The 23,350-nt window shown below is 45.4% G+C and overlaps 1 protein-coding gene across 1 annotated transcript; it reads right to left on the reverse strand.

Moving 5' to 3' along the window:
• Positions 1-1,224: 1,224 nt before the first annotated feature.
• LOC140357805 (B-cadherin-like) lies at positions 1,225-11,348 on the reverse strand. The gene is made up of 16 exons (XM_072442318.1): positions 11,289-11,348; positions 10,189-10,248; positions 9,986-10,111; positions 9,159-9,314; positions 8,521-8,665; positions 7,684-7,856; positions 7,462-7,590; positions 7,196-7,381; positions 5,167-5,411; positions 4,682-4,824; positions 3,744-3,835; positions 2,986-3,118; positions 2,673-2,885; positions 2,321-2,397; positions 2,069-2,215; positions 1,225-1,440 (listed from the first exon to the last, which is right to left on the reverse strand). Exons 1-16 carry the CDS (start codon positions 11,346-11,348, stop codon positions 1,225-1,227), a joined length of 2,301 nt encoding a protein of 766 aa, XP_072298419.1.
• Positions 11,349-23,350: the final 12,002 nt, after the last annotated feature.

The raw sequence follows: 23,350 nt of genomic DNA on the forward strand, positions 1-23,350 counted from the left end.
TAATAATTAATAGTCATTATGTTTGTTATATATTTGAGCTGTAGAAGGTTGAGTAAGTTAAATATGTTACTCATAGTTACAAACCACTTCAAAATGTGTTACTGCGACAGGCGGAGTATAAAGAAGAGTTTGTACTGTATTCTTTAGTACATAATTGCCATAAAAGTTTTCATTGCATCATGTTAATTTTTTTCCTCCTCCTTTTTATCAAATTAATTTCCCTCAAAAATGTGTTTTTTTTGTGGCGCGTTTCCATGACGAATAAAAGTAACAAACACCTCTCAAATAATAACCATCACTTTTTATTTGCAGATAAAAAAAACACTCATTCACAGTCGTATAATAACTTGATATAAAAACAATAAAAAATCCGGACAGCGTTCAAAAGCGGCGACATAAAATAAAACCACCACATTCAGAACAGTAAATGTGATGTCTGAAGTTAAAACACCGTCCCGTTTATAATAAGTGATTATTCAGGAGAAAAAAAGAGCAAGAACCGGACCATTTTAGAGTCAAAAATAAAGGCATTTCAGCTCAATATCTCATCTAAACAGTAACTCTGAAAGTCAAACTCTTTTTACCTGTCACTGGAAACTATTACATTCTTAAAAAAGCACAAATCAAGATAAAAAAACATGGAATTCAATCACTTTTTGACTTGCAGATGGTTCTCATTTACTCGATACTCATGTCGTCCTCCTCCTGACGATCATGTCGTCATCGCCTCCTCCTCCTCTCCTCCTCCTTGGATCATGTCATTGTCTCCTCCTCCTCGCCTCCTCCTTGGATCATGTCGTTGTCGTCGTCGTCGCCTCCTCCTCCTCGCCTCCTCCTTAGATCATGTCACCGTCTCCTCCTCCTCGCCTCCTCCTTGATCATGTCGTTGTCGCCTCCTCAAAATCATGTCGTTGCCTCCTCCTTCTCGCCTCCTCCTCCTCGCCTCCTCCTTAAAATCATGTCGTCGCCTCCTCCTCGCCTCCTCCTTGATCATGTCGTTGTCGTTGTCGCCTCCTTAAAATCATGTCGTTGCCTCCTCCTTCTCGCCTCCTCCTCCTCCTTAAAATCATGTCGTTGCCTCCTCCTTCTCGCCTCCTCCTCCTCCTTAAAATCATGTCGTTGCCGCCTCCTCTTTCTCGCCTCCTCCTCGCCTCCTCCTTGGATCATGTCGTTGTCGTCGTCGCCTCCTTGGATCATGTCGTTGTTGTCGTCGTCGCCTCCTCCTTAGATCATGTCGTCGTCATCGTCGCTTCCTCCGAACAGGTCGGCGAGCTTCTTGAAGCGCGGGCCCCACTCGTGCAGGTAGGCGAAGTCCAGGTCGCCGGAGCTGGACGAGTTGAGCGACGAGAGCGAGCCGGCATCAGAGCAGTCGCCCTCGTACTTGAACACCAGCAGCGAGTCGTAGGGCGGCACCGTCGGGTCGTTGTCCGCCACCTTCAGCTTCTACAGGGACAGAGCGAGATCGTTAGTGTCCTTTAAACCTGCTCCTGATGGACTTTAGATTGGCAGCTCGAGTTTAAGATGCGAGAGGAGATGGAGGAGATGGAGGAGTTGGAGGAGATGGAGGAGATGGAGGAGATGGGTGAGATGGGTGAGATGGAGGAGATGGAGGAGATGGAGATGGAGATGGAGGAGATGGAGGAGATGGAAAGAGATGGAGGAGATGGAAGAGATGGAAAGAGATGGAGGAGATGGAAAGAGATGGAGGAGATGGAAAGAGATGGAGGAGATGGAAGAGATGGAGGAGATGGAGATGGAGGAGATGGAGGAGATAGAAGAGATGGAGCTGGAGGAGATGTAGGAAATGCATCTTTGCCGTTTCCCAGGAAAGAGTTTTCGCTCCATCTACTGGCTTCAGAAGGAATTACACAGATTCATAAAAATGTTCATTTGACTGTCGACCACCTTAAAAATTAAATACTGACCATTGAACTAACGACTAAAATATCGTGCAAGTGCGAGTAATAATTCATATTTTGATGCATTTCTGACACAAAACGATTTCATTTCAATACTTTTCTGTAGATGAAACGGTGGTTTAACAAACGAGGACCTGTCGTGACTGAACATTTGTGCGTCTTACGTTCCCAATCTCGTCGGGATAGGCTGGTCGAGGGCGAAACCTCAGAGCGGGCAAGAAGTTTTGAGCCTCGACGTCTCTAAAAACTTCAGGTCTGTTTTCCAGGTCGCGCTGGAGAACGCTCAGGTCGAAGATCTGAGGGAGACAATCGAGTTTAGACCAGACGCACACAGTAAGACCAGAGGGAGGAGATAAAGGGAGGTGTTGGAGATGTAGTGTGAATAGTAGTGGTTTCAGCACCTGCTTGTCCTCTCCTCCGCCCTGCTCGTGATCCTCTCGTTCGCGTCGAGCAAAGAGCAGCGGCAGCAGAATCATCACTGAAACCAAAAGTCAGGTAAATATGGATCAGAACCATCACTGAAACTAACACTAAAGTGAAGCCGCAGTAACCCTGAACCATCTGAACTGTCATGTCAAAGTTCACTTTATGTCACGGACGATCCTAAAGCAGGATATATAATATAATAATATATAGTAATGTAGATCATTAGCTCCGCCTTGTTCATCCAACACCGGCCCCTGTCCAGGGTGAACCCGCCTCAAGCCCAAAGTCCCTGGTGGTAGAACATGGATGAGTGTAAAGTGAACTCACTGAACAGGAGCATGAGCCCAACCAGCACCCCCAGGATGATGAGCAGAGGTGGTCCTCCTGCAGCTTCACACATCACGTCTGGACCTTTGCAGGAGCAGACCTGGGCCTTGACCGTGGACACTTGGTTCTCACCCTCAGCATCATACACCTGCAGCTGCACGTCGTAGAAGCCCGGGTCCAGGTCTGTGGTCAGGAGCAGGACAATCCCAGTCTCTGAGGAGGAACGGGTTCATCAGACTATTACAAGTTTATTGCACTGCTGTTGTTCATGCGTGTGTTGTGTGTTGTGTGTTGCGTGTTGCGTGTCACTCACTGCTGTCAGTCATGTGTGCGGCCCAGTTGGCCGTGGACGATCCTTGCAGTTCGACTCTGAATGGGGCAGAAAAGCCCGGCCCGTCTTTGTCGGTGATGCTCAGCAAGTGAGGCGCTGGTTCTTGGTTACACACCTGAGCAGAGACGACACACAGGAAACACACAGGAAACACAATCAACACTTCAGAGCAACTGAAGCTGCTACGTGCAAACAAGCACATTTAGTCAGGGACAATAGAGGCTGAAAGCGCTTTAAGGACTAAACAAACAGGCTCGTATGATAGAAAACAAAGAGGTTTAGTTTAGTTGATGCCAATAACACCTTTTCATCAGGAGGTCCCTCCCGGTGGGCAGGGCTTACCCAGAGTAGGATAAATATCTGAGTTCCCGCTCCTGATTCGCAGAATGACTCCTGGATGAGAGTCAAAATGTCCAGATGAAACAACTGAATATTTTTCTACAATGGACCCCTCCTGGACGAATGAGGGATTACACCCACATACACATTTAGAACGGCCGAGTCAGACGGGCTTCATTTCTGAGGAAATGCCGAGACAGAAACCATTTCAATTTGATCAAATACGCCACAAATGAACAGAAAGCCATATTTTATGCGTGGATTCAAATCTGCATCACCTGCGCGCCAATCAAGGTAGCAGATTGTAAAGAAAATGTCTTTAAATTCACAATTCAACGCCCAAAATCACAGACTTATTCTCTTGGCCGAGGGTTATGAAATAATAATCTGTTTGTGCTGACCTTGATGTCGCGGTCATCGACGGACGGGGCGTTGTCGTTCACGTCCTCCAGCTTTATCTGCAGAGTTCCTGTTCCTGTGGCCGGAACCTCGTCTGGAGAGAAGGGGAGGAGGGACAACAACTTAAGACTTTATCCAGAAACGCTCCAGTTCACATCAAGGAAAACAGGATTAGAAGATGATCAAATACTGTATTTTCCGGACTATAAATCGCACCTTTTTTCATAGTTTTGGCCGGGGTAAGACTTATACTCCAGAGCAACTTATATGTGATATTATTCGTTATTTTCACACTGACAACCACAAGAGGGCGCTCTAGGCTCTAAGCGATGCAGAAGAAGAATCTGCACTTCCTCTACCTCCGGAGTTTGTGGAGTTGTTTAGAAGTGACACAGAGGAAGAAGAATTCAATGGATTTAGTGATTTGGGGTAAAACTGATGCTTTGGTAAACGTGTTAGCATGTTCTTTATGCTATATTTATCTGAATAACTGTTATTATGTTACGTTAACATACCAGACACTTACCACAGTTCTGTCTGTGCGTCATGTAGCTGAAGGTGTTAGCGTTAGCATACGTACACCTATTCACCATGTTCTCTCATCTGTTATTATTTTAAAGTGCATCTCAAGATGAAATGTCTGTTCTTGGTCTTGGATTTTATCAAATAAATTTCCCCCAAAAATTCGACTTATATATGTTTTTTTCTTCTCTATTATGCATTTATTGGCTGGTGCGACTTATATTCTGGAAAATACGGTATCGGTATTCGGTATGATAGTAACATTATCAAATGTACAAAGATCATGGTCTAGAGAAGCTTGTAATATAAAGCCCATGATATTATTGATGTTGTCATGACGATATTGTGGTTGTTGTTGAAGCTGCCGTGACGATGCTGTAAAAGCTGCAGAAGGAGTGATTATTAGCCTGGTTTGTACCGTTGTCATAGGCGCCGATCAGAGCAGTATAAATCTTGTTCTTCACAAACACAGACTCTCGGTCCATCGGCGACTTCACTGTGACCAGTCCAGTGTCTTTGGACACGTTGAGCCAGCCGGCCGGGTCGCTCACGATACGATACCTGAGACACAAACATGAGGGATCACCTGAGACGCCTCCCGTAAACCCCTCCCACAACCCCTCCCGAGACGCCTCCCACAAACCCTCCCACAACCCCTCCCGAGACGCCTCCCGTAAACCCCTCCCACAACCCCTCCCGAGACGCCTCCCACAAACCCTCCCGAGACGCCTCCCACAACCCCTCCCGAGACGCCTCCCGTAAACCCCTCCCACAACCCCTCCCACAACCCCTCCCGAGACGCCTCCCGTAAACACCTCCCACAACCCCTCCCGAGACGCCTCCCACAAACCCTCCCGAGACGCCTCCCGAGACGCCTTCAAAATGCCTTCCCGGGACACTCACATGACTTTCTGGTTGCGGGCCGTGTCGGGGTCATAGGCCGTGTACTGGACCACCTCAGATTCCAAATCCAGGTCCTCGCGTTTGGAGACTTGCTTTACGGTGGGTTCGAAGATGGGCGCTTCGTTTACATCCGCAACTGTGACAACGACGGTTGCCGTGGCGGTGGGCAGCTTGATGGCGAATGGCTCCTCATTCTCCACGGCGACCAGCAGAGTGTGAGTCTGGTTCTTCTCGTAGTCCAGGCCCTGGGACGGAGCGAGGCACAGGTTTATTTAAGTCAGGAAAAGACAAATCTGATGCTTTGTATCGATCGTCTTTAAAAATACTCCAATGACACTACTTTAGCATCTCATGTTTTAGAACGTAAGAAAAGTGTTAAAAAGCGTTAAATGACTACGGCGTGTATGGAGGTGCAGCCAGTAGAGGGACAAAAGTCAACTCCTGACAAGGGAGCGTGAATTCTATAGACGAGTGAAAAAGCTAGCTTTCCTCTGACATGCTAATGTGGCCATGTTTGTGGATCTGAGCCACTCAGTAGTGTTTATTTCGACTCACTTATATTACAGCATTTATGGTACAATAGGCTGTTATTTCATTTAATTACACCAACACAGTGTCTGAATGTGTAACCCACATTTTGATTTACCCATCACTGCCACTTAGAATATGACATCACACATCAGGTCTTTTTAAGTGTCATTAAAGTGAACATTTCATGTTTAGCCAATTATTATTTCCTGTGTAAATGATGATAAATCACCACAGGTACTATCCCATCAAAGAGGTTGGATTTTTTTTAATACAGGAAGTAGTGCTGAGTAAATGTCATTGTTAAAGTCTGACATGTTTGTCCAAAACTGCTCAAAAGGAAGAAGCAGCTCTTAAGGATTCAAACATTTTTATGTGTGTGTTTTGGTTTTCTTGGGGGATTTTCTCCTTTTTTGTTTTTGAAAAATGTAGCACAATATAAAATGTTGGCGTCCTGATCAAACGGAGCCAATGACGCCCTTGCTACACGCACCAGATTATATTCCTATATGTGGCATTCGGGTGGTACTATAAATGTTTTAAACTAATTTACATTAAATAAAAATAAAGAAAATAAAACCAACAACGCCACCGGGCTTACACCCGGAAAACTAACTAAAAGGACACACAGATTCGTTCTTGATTATACAGAGGCAGATTCCAGTTTCACATGTAATTTATTTAACAGGCTATTAATTTAATAAATACTTTAACACAGGCTTAGGTAACAACACAGTTTGTATCAGTTCTTTATGCATGGATGTATAGTCTTTTAAGAGTCCAGTGGATCTGGACAACACAGGGTACAGACATCCATATCAACAGAGGGCAGGGCAAGGCAACGGCTCCAGAGAGTTTAGGTTACATCTGAAAAGAGAGCTGGTTAACGCTAACCTGAACACTAGGCTACCGGTATATCACGCTCAGGACGTACCACGTTAGCTGCCCGGGACCACGCGTTGTGGGGCCATGACAGCGAGACAACAACAATCCTGAGTCAGCAGAGATCACATCGGAGCGTTAACAAAGCGGCGCCAGGTGACAGGCCACGGCACTAAACCACAGAAACCATTTTATGAGTAAAACTACACGATCGAATCGCATTAGCAAAAGGGACAACTACTACCTGGAGAGCGGAGGTACGTGGAGCAACACCCAGACCCAGGAAGTGCGTAGGTCAGAGGATAAATGACAAAACTGAACAACATTTTATTGGCCAACTGCCCTAATGATTAGCCAATAGGAAGTGGCATGGTCTGCCCGCAGGCCATACTGCCACATATATATCCTCAGGCCCTTTGTCCACACATGCATATTTGAGGTTGGTTAAAATGTTATGCCCCTCTTCTTTATACGAGTATGAGGTTGGAATATTGTTCAGTCTGAAGTCTTCTAGAGGGAAATATTGATGAAATCCACCATTTATTCTTTATTATTTTGGCCTTTTTGTTTGTACAATCCACAGAACGATTACCATCGCCACAATATGAGTCTTTTGTACCTTGGCAGTGGAGATGATTCCCTCCTGTTTGTTGGGGCCGGTTTCCACGGAGAACAGCCCATTTACGTCGCCGTTGACGATGGTGAATTTGGCGTTCCAGGCCGGAGTGTGGGCGTCGTCCTTGTCCGTCACCAGCATCTTCACCACCATAGCGTCTTTCTTATTCTCATCGACTGTGGCCGTGTACTGAAGAAACGGAGAGAATAAAACCAGGACCGAACAAAAAAACAAACCAGGACTGAACTAAGTCTAAACTCCGCCCTCACCTGCGTTTGCTCGTAGGCCGGGGCGTTGTTGTTGCTGTCGGTTACGGTCAGAATGACTTTAGTTTTCCCGGTGAGTCCATTTCCTTCCATGTCCGCCGCCTGGATCTCCAGAGTGTACTTTGGGTTCTTCTGTAACAGACCAGATCCACAGACTTGAGGCCACAGCCACAGGGCAGCCGCGGCAGAGTAAAGCGAGTGGGTCCTTTAGATTGAAACACACACCTCTTTGTCCAGGCCTTGAGCGTTCACTCGGATGAAGCCGTTGACGGGGTTGATGGTGAACATGTCGGGTGAGGGAGTCTTTGGCTCCTGGTCAAGGATTTTGTATTGAATAAGAGCGTTAGGAGTCCCCTCCTCATCTGCGTCGGTCGCTGTCACCTGCAGGATGTTATGATCTAAAAAAGAAAATGCATACTAAAACGTATGTATCTATTTGTATTCATTTATAGTTTATTTGAATTGTATGTTTTTTTTAATTTAATTATAAGTTTATTTTAAGTTTATTCTAATTTTAAGTTTATTTATTCTATTCTATTTTCATTGTATTTTTTTCTTAGGGTTAGGGATAGGCTTTTATAAAAAATAAATTTAAAAAAAGGTATACAAGTAAATAAAGACCAGTGAATTGGACCAGACGGATCAGTATTTGGATGTAAAACCCGCACACAGAAAAAGCCATAGACCGGACAGGCAGCAGATCCCAACAGTCATTATTCTTGTAAAATATGAAAACTGGACCCACGTCAATCACAATTTCAGAACTATGCATTTGGGCCTCAAAACTCCGATCATGGACACAATCAATGGCTACCTTTGGAATATATTGCTGGGAACAGGGAAAACGCAGTCACAAACAATAGATGACACAAACTGGACCGACATCACTGACTTTATGGAAAATGGACCAATTTGACCAACTCTGGAGTAAATGGGAGGATTATTTAGACTTGGTGTGCCTTAGTATCATTTGGAGTGTTGTGTGTTGTGTGGATTTTAATGAGCTGCGTGTGCGTTACATAAAGGTGCATAATGAACAGAGGGAGTATGTGAAGTATGTACTGAGAGGTGACGACTCTGCCACTTTGCCAAAGTACGTGTCCTTGGTGAAGACCGGCCGGTTGTCGTTCATGTCGATCACAATGATTTTAATCACTGTGTGATCTTCAGCCTGACCGAAGCCTTCAATAACAGCATGAACCATGAGCTGAGAAAAGGACAAAGTGTTAATACTAAACATGAAAGGAAAGTGAACTCTTCCACATGTGCCATTTCCAAAAAAACATTCTAAAGTCTGTACTTCAGGAAAGGTTTGAGTGGAACATAATGTAATTTCACTAGAGAAACTGGGATTAACCTCAGAATTTCAGAAAATATGAAAACCACAGAATGAATGCAACACTTTGAGTCATTTGACATGTTTTATGTATTTAAATAGAGCTTATGAAAGACATTTTTGACTGATTCACAATGATCAGACAGGATTTATTAACAGAATGATGTATACACTTAACGAAGCAGGGGTGCTTTTGGTCCTCCCTCTTGTTCACTTTGTACTTAGAAACATTGCTTATTATACCTAAAATCTACTTTTAAATTGAGCAACAAAACATTTCAATTTATTTTAAAACCATCATTAGACTATTTGATATACAATATAATGAACTGATTAGTAGTGACCCCTGTACTAGAGAACTCACAGTGTAGTGGCCAGTGGCTTCTCTGTCCAGAGCCTCCATCACATAAAGGATCCCAGAGGTCTTGTTCATAGTGAAGAGTCCCTCAGGAGGCTGGTCGGCCCCGGGGCCCGTGATGCTGTAGTGAATCACATGAGCTGTGTCATGGTTGAAACGGATCTAAAAACACATGGGAGTGGACTGGAGTAAAAGGGGTGTGGTCCATCCAAATATATGTGACCCCATCTGTGGCCCCCGAGGTCAAGCCCCCATGGTTAGGGCCCTGCAGCCCCACAGGAAACTTGCAATGCTGTAGTCGATTCTAACGCATCACAAGTTTGAAGGCTCCAAACTATTTGCCATGAATCGTTATGAAAGTCCCACTTCATGTAATAAAGGTTATAGTTTATTTATTTGTTCGTTCTCGTCTTGTGCATTGTATTTGCTTATTGTGAATCACTTTATATAAATGTGCAATACAAATGAAAGAGAGTTATTGCTCTTAGGACTGCAACTAACAACAGTTTTAGTGGTTTCTGTTGTACATTGAGACTTTTTAAATGCATTTTTAACTAAATAAAGACGACAATACTGGGCGAAATATGGAGACTGAAGGTTTCTAGATGGAGAATGTTCACAAATAAAGTGTATAATTAATGAAAATTAGAAATGGTTTATTATCTTTTGACATTTTGAAAAGTGTCTTTGATATAAAAAAGGTGTTTTCGATTGTGTCTTAGAGTCTGTATAGTCACGATGATCAAAATATGATCCATTCTCTTAATAGTAATGAATGTTCGGCTTTATCCAAAATGGCAGCCGTTTTGAGCCGTCCGTGCACAGTTTCTCACCTGAGTCATTTTCTTCGGGAAAGGCCCTCTGTCATTTTCAGGGAAGTTGATGTCGGGGTTACTCCACCCCATCATTGTCCCCTTCAGACCTTTAGTCGCTCCACCTCGCACCACCTCCTCCTCCATCTGAAACACGTTAAAACATGTTAAACAAAACAAACAAAAAAACGATTCAAAATGTGTGTATTTAACGCGCTTCTTACAGTTTGGCGTTTCAGGCGGCTGTGAACCTCTTCAACAGGGACAAAAGCAGCCATCAGACTCTGAAAAGAACAGCTTTTAAGACCATTCACGTATAGACACTTTACAGTTTTTATGACAAAACGAGACACATCTTTACAATATCGACTAATAATAGTTAGTTTTAGTTTACTATATTAGGCCAAAATGAAATATTAATGTGTTTGGATGTTTAAAAATTCTGCACTACATAATTTAAGTTTTAATATCACAACAAATTAAATGTGTTGAATATAGCTGAAATCATTGTGTCTAAGTGTCCATCAATATTGCTGTTTTTTCGTTTAGTATATTTCATGAATAAGGGTCATTTTGTGATGTTAATTCATCACACTGACATTTGATATTGTGACATTCATACAAAAGAGTTAGTGTTGTTAAATGTAAAAGAATCCAGGTAAAATCCCCGTTTAAACGTTGCATTAGTTCACTTAAACGTGTGAAAAGTGAACCCCCGGCGCCGGTGGCAGAAGTCCGACCAAACCGCACAGAAACCGCCTTTAATCGCTGCCATTTTCGGGGTCAGCAGCGCCGAAACCCACCTGTGCGTCACTGCACACGCAACACCTGCCGCCGCTGCGTCATGACGTCATCAGCGGCGCGACGAAAGGCGGAAGACGACGCCCCAGTTCAACCCAAAAGTGATTTCACAAGCATTTTTAGCGCAAACTAAGCATTGTATCGACTTTTAACTCGATTTACGAGCACGTTTAATAAGTCGAGCCCCAAAATGTCACTTTGAGTCGTTCTAAACATGTGAAAACACCAACAAAAGCCGTTGGAACACACGACAAGGGCCGAAAATGGTGCTATCAAAGTGCATTTAGCTTAAACTATTCATTTTAAAGACAAGTAAAAGCCCCTTGGTGTCACTTCAAATCGTTCTAAACACATGAAATACAAACAAAAGCTGCTTAAACACTTGAACCATGATCGATATCGACTTTAGCACCTGTTACCGGACAATTACAATACGCCAAGTTTAACTTTTAATGTTTTTATTATTTTATTGACTAAAGAAGAATTCAACAGGAAGCGTCCGGTTAAAACAAACAAATCTCACCTGTAACATGACGAGCAAAGCGCCCAATGCTGCAAACGTGGCCGTCCCCATCGGAGTCATCTTCTTTTTTGGTGTTTTATGGCGTAATCCTCCAATAAAACAGTCAAATTATCCTTTTCTGTCGTTGTTCTTCTTCTTCTTTGGTGTTTTATGGCAGCTGGTCCCAGTTGGTTGTTGTTGTTGTTGTTGTTGTTGTTGTTGTTGTTGTTGTTGTTGTTTTATGGCGGTTGGCATCCAATTGTTGCATTACCGCCAGACTTTATTCCTCAGACTTTTCGTAGTCCTCAGACTGTCGTAGTCCGTAAAAGAACTCCTTCCATTGCTTTGGTGTTGTTGTTGTTGTTGTTTTATGGCGGTTGACATCCGAGTGTTGCATTACCGCCAGACTTTATTCCTTAGACTTTTTCGTAGTCCTAAAAGTTCTTCTTCCAGTGCCTTGACTTCCAGTGCTTTGCCCTCAGACTCTGTCGTAGTCCGTAAAAGTACTCCTTCCATTGCTTTGGTGTTACAAAGCCCATGAGGTCATGATTTGTCTTTGTGACTAGAATAGTTGTTGTTGTTTCAGAGACCAACCGGCTTTATGTCCTAGCCCAGTCTCGTAGACGCACGGCTACCAAGCGGCGACATCAGTGGACATATTAAAGCCTATAGAATGAAGCCTGAAGAATAAAGCTGTACGGTGGAAGCACCGAACGTCAAAGAAGGAGAGGAAGATGAAGAAGAGTCTCCCTGGAATAAAGCCGGTCGGTCGTCACTGTCGGGTGCCAGAGACTGTCGAGCATGTGCTGATTTGCTGTGAGGCTTATGATAGGGAAAGGGCCGGGTTGGCCTTGTGGTTTCGGAATAATGGGCGGGAGTTCAATCTGCGGAACGTTCTGGCGATCCAGTCACAGGGTTTGTGTCAGGCTGTGGTTGCTTACTTATGTAGCACAGGGCTGGGTAAACGTTTATAGAGGTGGGGGGTGGTGGAGACTGAGCCGAGGATGAGGAGCAAGAGGATGTTCTAACGCGCTTGGACTTCATGGGCCTAGAAACGCCAAAGTGATGGAAGAAGGACTTCTAAAGGATAAAACGACAAAGACGTCCCATGACCTCATGGGCTTTGTAAAACAACAAAGACGTCCCATGATCTCATGGGCTTTGTACTTCCAAAGCACCGAACGTCAAAGAGGGCGAGGAAGGTGAAGAAGAGTCTCCCTGGAATAAAGCCGGTTGGTCTCTGACACAACAACTATTCTAGTCACAAAAACACATCATGACCTCATGGGCTTTGTAACGCCAAAGCGATGGGAGGAGTACTTTTACGGACTACGACAGAGTCTGAGGACTACGAAACGTCTGAGGAATAAAGTCTGGCGGTAATGCAACACTCGGATGCCAACCGCCATAAAACAACAACAACAACAACAACAACGTAGACTTTTTAACACCAAAGCAATGGAAGGAGTACTTTTACGGACTACGACAGAGTCTGAGGACAAAGCACTGGAAGTCAAGGCACTGGAAGAAGAACTTTTAGGACTACGACAAAGTCTAAGGAATAAAGTCTGGCGGTAATGCAACACTCGGATGTCAACCGCCATAAAACAACAACAACAACAACAACAACGGACTACGACAGAGTCTGAGGACTACGACAAGGTCTGAGGAGTGGAGTCTGGCGGTGGTGCAGCACTTGGATGCCAGCCGCCGTAGAGCAACAACAACAACAACAACTACGACAAAGTCTGAGGAATAAAGTCTGGCGGTAATGCAACACTTGGATGCCAACCGCCATAAAACAACAACAACAACAACAACAACAACAACAACTATTCTAGTCACAAAGACATATCATGACCTCATGGGCTTTGTAACACCAAAGCAATGGAAGGAGTACTTTTACGGACTACGACGAGTCTGAGGACTACGAAAAGTCTGAGGAATAAAGTCTGGCGGTAATGCAACACTTGGATGCCAACCGCCATAAAACAACAACAACAACAACAACAACAACAACAACAACAACAACAACCGGCTTTATTCCAGGGAGACTCTTCTTCATCTTCCTCTCCTTCTTTGACGTTCGGTGCTTCCACCGTACAGCTTTATTCTTTAGGCTTCATTCTATAGTGTTGGTCCCGGCTGGTATGTGTTATATTACCGTCAGACTTTATTCTTTAGACTTTATTCTTCTTCTTTAAACTTCATTCTTTAGGCCTTATTCTTTAGGCTTTATTCTTTGGACTTAATTATTTTTTATGACTTTATTCTTTAGGCTTTATTCTTTAGGCTTTATTCTTTAGACTTTATTCTTTAGACTTTGTTACTTCCGTTGTTGTCATTGTGCATCTACAGTGGACAGGAGATCAGCGACGCCCCCTCCTCCATTTCTTACTCTGATCACTCTGATTCTCCAAAAGCAGACCCCCAACACTCTGACTCCAGTTTAGCGCCTTTAGCCTGTTTTCTATTTCTGCCATTCAAGCTCTTTTGTTCAGAGGAATCTTCCTGCAGGTTTAGCAATGATCCTGATCCTTTCAGTTCTGCTTTGAGTTTGAGCAGCACAGTTTATAACATCCACCATAAAGAGCACAAAATCCTCTCTATCCACAACCAAGGTATTCTCCTTAATTCTGGAACCTTCACACTTGGAACCTTCACACTTGGAACCTCATTACTTGGTTCTGGCTGGGAGCAGCACTGGCTTCTCTCACTGTATTTCTTCACTTGACTTTCTTGACTGCATCCACGTTATGCCTTGAGAGTCTTTAATTTTCTGCACCTCAGCAGCCCTTTTGCTAAACCTGCATCCCCCGTAGGCAGAGCTATGTTCTTCCCCACAGTTACAGCACTTCAGTTTTGCTCCTTCGTCACACTTCCCATACTCGTGATCTCCTGCACATTTACCACATCTTTGCTTCCCTCTGCAGACCGCTGCTACATGACCAAAGCGCTGACACTTGAAGCAATGCAGGGGCGGCGGAACAAAGATAATTATGTGTGTAAATTGTCTGTGGCTCACATGATCACCTAAGCCCGTGGGACTGATGCATTTAAACCCAAACGCGGATGTGCCCGGGTTTGGCCAGAACGCAATGGGAGGAGAGGAGAAGACACAGCGCGCAGGTACGTGTGTGAGTTGACTTGGCGTGTTTTGCATTGCTAAACTGACGCAGCTAAGTGTGCACTCTTAGATGCTGCAAACGCGCTGCAGGAAGTATGTCAAACGGGTTCAAGAATGTGTATTTGCGATGATCATTTGGCGTGGCGCGCACAACAAGGAAACAGGCGTGCAACTTCACGTGCTCTCCTCCGGGACCACACAGTTAGGGACGGAGCCACTCTGTCACAATGGCCTTCCGCCATAGCACATGTACCCAATGAACACTTTACTACTTAGTTTTATCATCACTGACTGGCTGTTGTAATGTAAAAAAAGCACTTTAATTTAAATGCACATTTATTTTAGAATCTTATGTTTCATTCGCCCCTCTTTGAACCGACACCTTAACGTGGTGGAGGGGTTTGAGCGCCCGAATGATCCCAGGAGTTATGTTGTCGGGGGCTTTTAAGCCCCTGGTAGGGTCTCCCAAGGTAAACAGGTCCTAGGTTACGGGTCAGACAAAGAGCGGTTCAGAAGCCCATTATGATGTACAACAACAAGGGTTAGTTATGTCACCCAGATTGGAGTCACCAGGGCCCCATCCTGGAGCCAGGCTTGGGGTCGGTACTTGACGGCGTGCACTTGGTGGCCCCGTCGGGCACAGTCCGAACGAGCGACGTGGGGCCGTCCTCCTGTGGGCCCACCACCCGCAGGAGGATTCATAAGGGGCCGGTGCAGAGAGATCTGGGCGGCAGTTGACGGCAGGGGCCTCGACGACTAAATCTCCGGACACATAAGCTAACTCTGGGGACATGGAATGTCACCTTGCTGGGGGGGAGGAGCCTGAGCTTGCGCGGGAGGTTGAGCAATATCGACTAGATATAGTCGGCCTCACCTCCACGCACAGTTTAGGCTCTGGAACCATCTCCTTGAGAGGGGCTGTACGCTCCACTTCTCTTGTGTTGCCCGCGGGGAGAGGCGGCGGGCTGGTGTGGGCTTATAGCCCCTCAGCTCAGCCGCCACGTGTTGGAGTTTACCCCGGTGGACGAGAGGGTTGCGTCCCTTCGCCTTCGGGTGGGGGACAGGTCTCTCACTGTTGTGTCTGCCTATTGGCCGAACAGCAGTGCAGAGTACCCGGCCTTCTTGGAGCAGTTGGGAGGGGTACTGGACAGTGCACCGACCAGGGACTCCGTTGTTCTACTGGGGGACTTCAACGCCCACGTGGGTAATGACTGTGACACCTGGAGATGGGTGATCGGAAAGAATGGCTTCCCCGATCGGGAAGAATGCCTTCCCCGATCTGAACCCGAGCGGTGTTCAGTTATTGGACTTCTGTACTAGCCACGGATTGTCCATAACGAACACCATGTTCAAGCACAAGGGTGTCCATCAGTGCACGTGGCACCAGGACACCCTAGGCCGGAGGTCAATGATCAACTTTGTTATTGTCTCATCTGACCTCCGGCCATGTCTTGGACACTCGGGTGAAGAGAGGGGCAGAGTTGTCAACTGATCACTACCTGGTGGTGAGTCTGATCCGCTGGCAGAGAGGAAGCTGGACAGACTTGGCAGACCCAAGCGCATTGTGAGTCTGTTGGGAACGTCTTGCGGAGACCTCTGTCAGTAGGGTTTTCAACTCACACCTTCAGGAGAGCTTCTTCCATATCCCGGGAGAAGCTGGGGACATTGAGTCTGAGTGAACCATGTTCTCAACCTCCATTGTCAATGCGGCTGCTCGGTGCTGTGGTCGCGAGGTCGCCGGTGCCTGTTGCGGCGGCAACCCTCGAACCCGGTGGTGGACACCGGAAGTAAGGGATGACATCAGGCTGAAGAAGGAGGCCTATCAGGCCACTCTGGCTCGTAGGTCTGCTGAGGTCATTGACAAATATTGGCAGGCCACGAAGACCGTAGCTTGTGCTGTCGCAGAGTCAAAAACCCGGGGCTGGGAGGAGTTCGGGGAGGCCATGGAGGAGGACTATCGGTCCTCCTTGGGGCCGACCGCCGATTGATGGCAAACCATCCGGCGCCTCAGGAGGGGGAAGCAGTGCTTCACCAACAGGGCGGGAGGAGACCTGCTGACCTCGACTGGGGATGTCGTCGGACGGTGGAAGGAATGCTTTGAGGACCTCCTTAAACCCATTTTCATGAGTGCAGAGACTGAGGACTCGGAGGCTGACTCGTCCATCACCCAAGCTGAAGTGGCAAAATCCTCAGTGGCAGGGCTCCGAGGGTGGATGAGATCTGCCCTGAGTACCTAAAGTCTCTGGATGTTGTGGGACTGTCTTAGCTGAACTGTCTCTGCAACATTGCGTGGCGGTCGGGGACAGTGCCTCTGGACTGGCAGGTGAGTGTCCCTCTGTTCAAGAAGGGGGACCGGAGGGTACGTTCCAACTACAGAGGGATCACACTCTTCAGCCTCCCGGGTAAGGTCTATTTCAAGGTACTGGAGAGGAGAATTCGACCAATAGTCGAACCTCGGATTCAAGAGGAGCAGAGGTTTTTGTTCTAGCCCTGTACTCTCCATCGGGTGCTCGAGGATTCATGGGAGTTTGCCCAATCAGTTCACATGTGCTTTGTGGATCTGGAGAAGGCTTTCGACCGTGTCCCTCGGGGTGTCCTTTGGGGGGTGCCCTGGGAGTACGGGTCTGGGGCCCTTTGCTCAGGGCTGTCCGGACCCTGTATGACCGGAGCTGGAGCTGTGTTTGCATTGCCGGCAGTAAGTCAGACCTGTTCCCAGCGCATGTTGGACTCTGCCAGGGCTGCCCTTTGTCACCGGTTCTGTTCATGGTTTTTATGGACAGAATTTCTAGGCGCAGTCAGGGGTCGGAGGGTGTCCAGGTTGGGGACCACAGGATCTCATCTCTGCTGTTTGCAGACGATGTTGTCCTGATGGCTCCATCAAACCCGGACCTACAACATGCACTAGGACGGTTTGAGTCTGGGATGAGAATCAGCACCTCCAAATCCGAGGCCGTGGTTCTCAACCGGAAGGTGGCTTGCCCTCTCCAGATGGGTAGGGAGTCCTTGCCCTCTCCGGCTGGTGGAGAGTCCTTGCCCCAAGTGGAGGAGTTCAAGTATCTTGGGGTCTTGTTCACGAGTGAGTTAAGGATGGAACGTGAGATTGACAGGCGAATCGGTGAAGACCCAGGACACGTTGGAGGGACTATGTCTCTCGGCTGGCCTGGGAACGCTTGGGGTCCCCCCGGAGGAGTTGGATGAAGTGTCTGGGGAGGAGGAAGTCTGGGAGTCCCTGCTTAGACTGTTGCCCCCGCGGCCGTTCTGTCAGAGGAGTTGTGAACCTTCTGCCAGTATCCTTTAGCACCAGTGCAGTCCCTTTCCACCATTGAACCAACTCTGACAAGTTCTGCAACTGTCCGAACAGATGCCTTTCAAACAACCAGCATCTTTTGGATTTATATTGTTAAGTATGCGTCTTACAATATCCTCTTCAGCCATATCTGATGTCCACTTCAGACACAACGCTTGGTAATAATAGGCAAAGTCTATGATCGTTGGTCACGCAATCGTTGGTCCAGTTGCTGTACCAGGTCCCACAGTTTTTCCTCAACCTCTGCCATATAGTCCGCGGAAAGGAAAGCGTTCATGAAGGCCTCTTTGAAGGAACCCCAATCTTTCACCTGATTCTTTGTCACTTTCCACCAGCTGAGGGCAGGGCCTTTCAAAACGGACAACAACGTCCCTATAAGTTCTGGGCTGGAGAGAGGGCACATCTCCAAAAAGTTCTCTGCTTGCTCCACAAAACTCAGAACTTCAGCGGTTTCACAACTGTGTCCAAGCGTGAGGAAATCCAGGTAGACAGGAGGCTTAGAGTAAAATGGAGATACACCAGGAATAATAAAAGTAGCACCTAGGGGAGGCTGACCTATGTCAGAGGTGTCAAATTCTAATACACAGTGGGCCAAATTAAAAAAGTCAGCAGGTTCAACGTGTATTGAAAACTTAATAACACAAGCTTTTTGCTTATATTGAAATTGGAGCCTATATATTACTACTAATACATGAATTACGAAATAAACACAATTTAAACAATAAATAAATAAATAAAGTCTCACAGCATTTGCTTGAGCAATTTCAAGTGAAAACATTTTCTTCAGGCAAGCAACAACCAAATGTAATATACTTCAAAGAAAACTAAGATGTCCTGTAGCAGCAAGAGTAAATATATAAATAAAATTAAACTGCTTCACAAACTGAAAATGTTTCAAAGCACTGTTTTCTGTTCTATGATGTTCAGAGCCAGATACTTTGTGTCTCATCCAAGTTCATCCATGTCTGGGATCAGGTTCTGAGCTGAGGAGATCCTCGCACCTCTGATACGGCAGGTCACCATGAGCCACCACCTCATCTTGAGCCACCACCTCATCTTGAGCCACCACCTCACCATGAGCCACCACTTCATCTTGAGTCACCACCTCATCTTGAGCCACCACCTCATCTTGAGCCACCACCTCACCATGAGCCACCACCTCACCATGAGCCACCACCTCATCTTGAGCCACCACTTATCCATGAGCCACCACCTCATCATGAGCCACCACCTCATCTTGAGCCACCACCTCACCATGAGCCACCACCTCACCACGGGCCACCACCTCACCATGAGCCACCACCTCATCATGAGCCACCACCTCATCACGAGCCACCACCTCATCATGACCCACCATCTCATCTTGAGCCACCACCTCCCACCTCATCATGAGCCACCATCTCATCTTGAGCCACCACCTCATCATGAGCCACTACCTCATCATGAGCCACCACCTCATCATGAGCCACCACCTCATCATGAGCCACCATCTCATCTTGAGCCACCACCTCATCATGAGCCACCACCTCACCATGAGCCACCACCTCATCATGAGCCACCACCTCATCTTGAGCCACCACCACACCATGAGCCACCACCTCACCACGGGCCACCACCTCACCACGAGCCACCACCTCATCATGAGCCACCACTTCATCTTGAGCCACCACCTCACCATGAGCCACCACCTCACCACAGGCCACCACCTCACCATGAGCCACCACCTCATCATGAGCCTCCACCTCATCATGAGCCACCACCTCACCATGAGCCACCATCTCATCTTGAGCCACCACCTCATCATGAGCTACCACCTCACCATGAGCCACCACCTCACCATGAGCCACCACCTCACCATGAGCCACCACCTCACCACATCTTCTATTTTCAATGCTTTGCCACACAAGGATTCTTTTTGTTTGATACAATGATAAGTGGTCAGCTGATCTGTGACCTGTGACCTGTAACCTTTTGCTCCTTCATCTTTCCTCTGATCCTCCACCAATCCACGTCAGCTCCATTTAATCAACACATGTAGACGCCTCTTCAAAGAGATCTTCTTTGATCTTCTGTTACGCACAGACTCGAGTCCGCTCCACTTATGTCATGGAATGAGACATACACCAATGCTATTCCTTAACACACAGAGAACACAATTCAACTTAGAATATGAAACGACACAGAAATATCAGACGTTTGTATGGCATGCATGGAGAAAATGCCGGGAGGGGTCACGCAGGCTGTTGTAAGCAGCCTGGTGACCCTCTTGCGTCTCACACTGTTTTTTCTCATGCAGGTTGGTTTTATTAGATATTATGGAATAGGCGGGTCACATTTCTCATTGGTCAGCTTCACATCAAGGCACTTGTCTTTTACAACAGCTGGTATTTTCCTTGAGATAAGCCTTGGTGAATGTTTTACCCATTCTCCCCTGGGGTGTTACACCCCCTCCCTTGGGCAGACATTATTTGGCCCATCTTTGCGACACCTTCACAAATACAGTGTCACATGCTGTTTTTCTCTTAGACTAATGATGCAGATAATATATCATTATTTTGCAGATAAAATACATCACAGAAATATAATCATATATTCACATTTTATCACAACTTATCAAAAGTGAACCGCTTGTAGATTTCTTTTATTTATTTATTTGACAGGGACAATGCATTATACATAGTTACAAACAAAGCTTGCAGCCGATGTGATGCACACAAAGTTCATGGCCAGAGCTAATTTTCAACTTCTGTCCCTAGTTGGGCTTCTCTAAATCCACCCACAGATATAAAAGGCATTATAACACATTTCCATTCAAACAAATCAGTGATAAAATACACATCTACACAACTCATTCTTCTTCACTCATGCATGTCACTCATATACATTCATAACACTTACAGGTGGGGACAGTTTTGATTTTCTTTCAGCCCTTCAGTCTGGAGGTGAACATATTTGCTTCCGAGATGCACTTTATTTCAGGGGGTAGTGAATTCCAGAGTTTACCGCTCTTAAAAGAGAAGGATGATGGTCCAGATGACGTCCTGCACTGTGGGATTTGACAGTTCTGGTTTGAGGAGCCTCTTGTAACTCTGCTGCTGTTTAGTCTCTGTATAAATGTACTGACCGGTTCAGGGGCCAAGTTATTGATACATTTGAAACATAATTTAAGAAAACACAGGTTACTGAAGCTTTCAAAACTTGATAAATTATAATTCTTGAGAATGTGGCAGTGATGAAATCGGACAGGTTTTCTATCCATAATTGTTATAGCTTGGTTGTAAAGTGAACCAATTTTCTTTGTGGCTGAGGGAGCTGCCTGGGCCCATGATGTCATGCAGTATGAGATGTGAGAGAATAGCATGTAGCATGTAGCATGTACAGCAGGGCCGCTTGGTTTGGGATGTAGTGTCTGATTAGTTTGAAACAATTTAAATTTCTTTGGATTGTTTCGGATATTTTCTTGATGTGTTAGTCAAATTTGAGTTGGGGGTCTAGTACCAGCCCAAGATATTTGAATTCATCAACCAACTGTATTTTTTCAGTTTGAAGATTGATTTGAAATGTATTGTCCAAATTATTATTATTTTTAATGGAAAAACACATAGCAACTGTCTTTGTGAGATTTAGAACCAAATTATTTTGAGTGAGCCACTGACTAACCTCAGCCATGCATGCAGACAAGATTTATGCACCCGCCTGCTGTCTTGGCGGGTGCATAAAAAACGGCATCATCCGCATAAAGTTGGCAGCGGACACTTGGGCAGATCAAAGGCAGGTCGTTTATCAAGAGACTAAACAGTAGCGGTCCCAATATGGAGCCCTGAGGTAGGCCCATTCTGATGTTGAGGGATGAAGATTTGTTCCCAGCCACCTTAACACACTGTTCCCTACCCTGAAGAAATGAGGCAAACTAACCCACTGCCTCAGGAGAGATGTTAAAAGATGACATTTTACATAAAAGTAGGTGGTGATTGACCGTTTCAAAGGCTTTTTTGAGATCGAGAAATACCGCTCCTACCACCTGACCCCTGTCCAGGGCCCTTTTTATGTTTTCAATAAAGCAGCAGTTTGCCATTTCGGTTGAATATCCAGATCTAAAACCAAACTGCTGCGGGTGGAGGAGCTGTTTGGCCTTCAAGTGATCATTCAGTTGTGTTGCTATGACTTTCTCAATACCTTTAGATAATATGGGTAGAATTGATATTGGCCAATAGTTGACCATCACATCTGGGCTTCCTGATTTGAATATTGACACAATCACTGCTTTTTTCCAGCCTGAGCGAAACTTACAATTTTGTATTGACAAATTAGTAAGGTGTGTCAGCGGTTTAGCTAGTGCGCTACTGTAACATTTTAGAAAATGACAATTCATATTATAGATGTCATTGGATTTTGTTAAGAAGGGTCTAGTGTTTGCATGTAAATATAGTGTTTGATTTGTCCATCATTTAGTTAGTCACTCCGATTTAGTTATTAGTTTATTATTAGTGCTATTCCTTTACGTTTCTATTTACTATTTGTAATCTGATCTCCAGCTATAGTCCAGCCAATCACGTCTTCTTACTCTCCACCAATCATAGTTCAGCACCTGACGGGACTTCTGTGCGTTTAGCAAAGTTGTTGTGTTGTTTTTCCCCCTTCATATGGCACAAGGTGCCTCCGTCTGCTTCCCGTTCGTCGTGTGCTTTTCCTGTGTGTTTGGTCCTTGAGAATGTGAGTTATCCCTCTTAATGCTTCGTCTTTGTCTGTTTTAACTGTGCTATTATTAGTCATTACCTGTAGTTAGTTTGTTTTATTAATCCGGCTCCATCTCGGCCGTGTAATCTGCGCCGACGATGCGTTCACGGCCCATAGGCCAGCATCACTCCGCAGCACGCTGGCGCTAGTGGTGATGCGTTCAAGGACGCTCGGAATTTATAGTTTTTGGCGAGAAAATGGCTGGAGATCATTGCTCTGTTGTGTTGTTGTGAATGTTGCTGCTTGTATACTGTTTATTTCCCATTTGAACTTGTTTTAACGTAGCTTACTATTGACACCTTTACTGTCTATATATTCTATGTTTATCTGTCCATATTCATTGAATTATTGTTATTTTTTCTAACTGAGTCCAGATGACTACAACTGAAGCTTTTTCTACTATTGAATTATTGTGTTTTAATATCCATTATTCACTGTACTTCTGTATTGTAGAAACCTAACCCCAAACATCAAACCACACATCAAACCTCAAACATTAAGCAAAATAAAGAGTGATAAGCAAAGCTGACGTCCTCCTTTGTTCTGGCCGGACAACCTGGGAAGATTGGGGAAATATATATCCAGAAATTATAGTCCTTCAGAGGTCACAAGATTGGGTCTCCTTCCCAACGCCTCATTTACAGATTTGGAGTTTAACAGTATTTTAATAACTTCACTCTCATTTCTCTCCTTTATACAAAAAAGAATCAGCAGGAGGCATGAGAGATGGTTCAGTCTTGCCTACAGTTTCTTTAAAATCTTTTGTTAGTTCTACTACTGATTGCACAAAATAAGAATTAAGTCCTTCACTCATAGCTGCGCTGTCATTAGTGCTCTTTCCATTAATGATGAGTTCGCTAATTCCTTTGGGCCTAGATGTTATATTAGTGAGTGTATTTAAGTGCTTCCAGC

The sequence above is a fragment of the Eucyclogobius newberryi genome, unplaced genomic scaffold (genome assembly GCF_026437365.1).
Source record: "Eucyclogobius newberryi isolate DKJ021-1_F unplaced genomic scaffold, fEucNew1.0.hap1 SCAF_13, whole genome shotgun sequence".
NCBI classification, from domain to species: domain Eukaryota; kingdom Metazoa; phylum Chordata; class Actinopteri; order Gobiiformes; family Gobiidae; genus Eucyclogobius; species Eucyclogobius newberryi.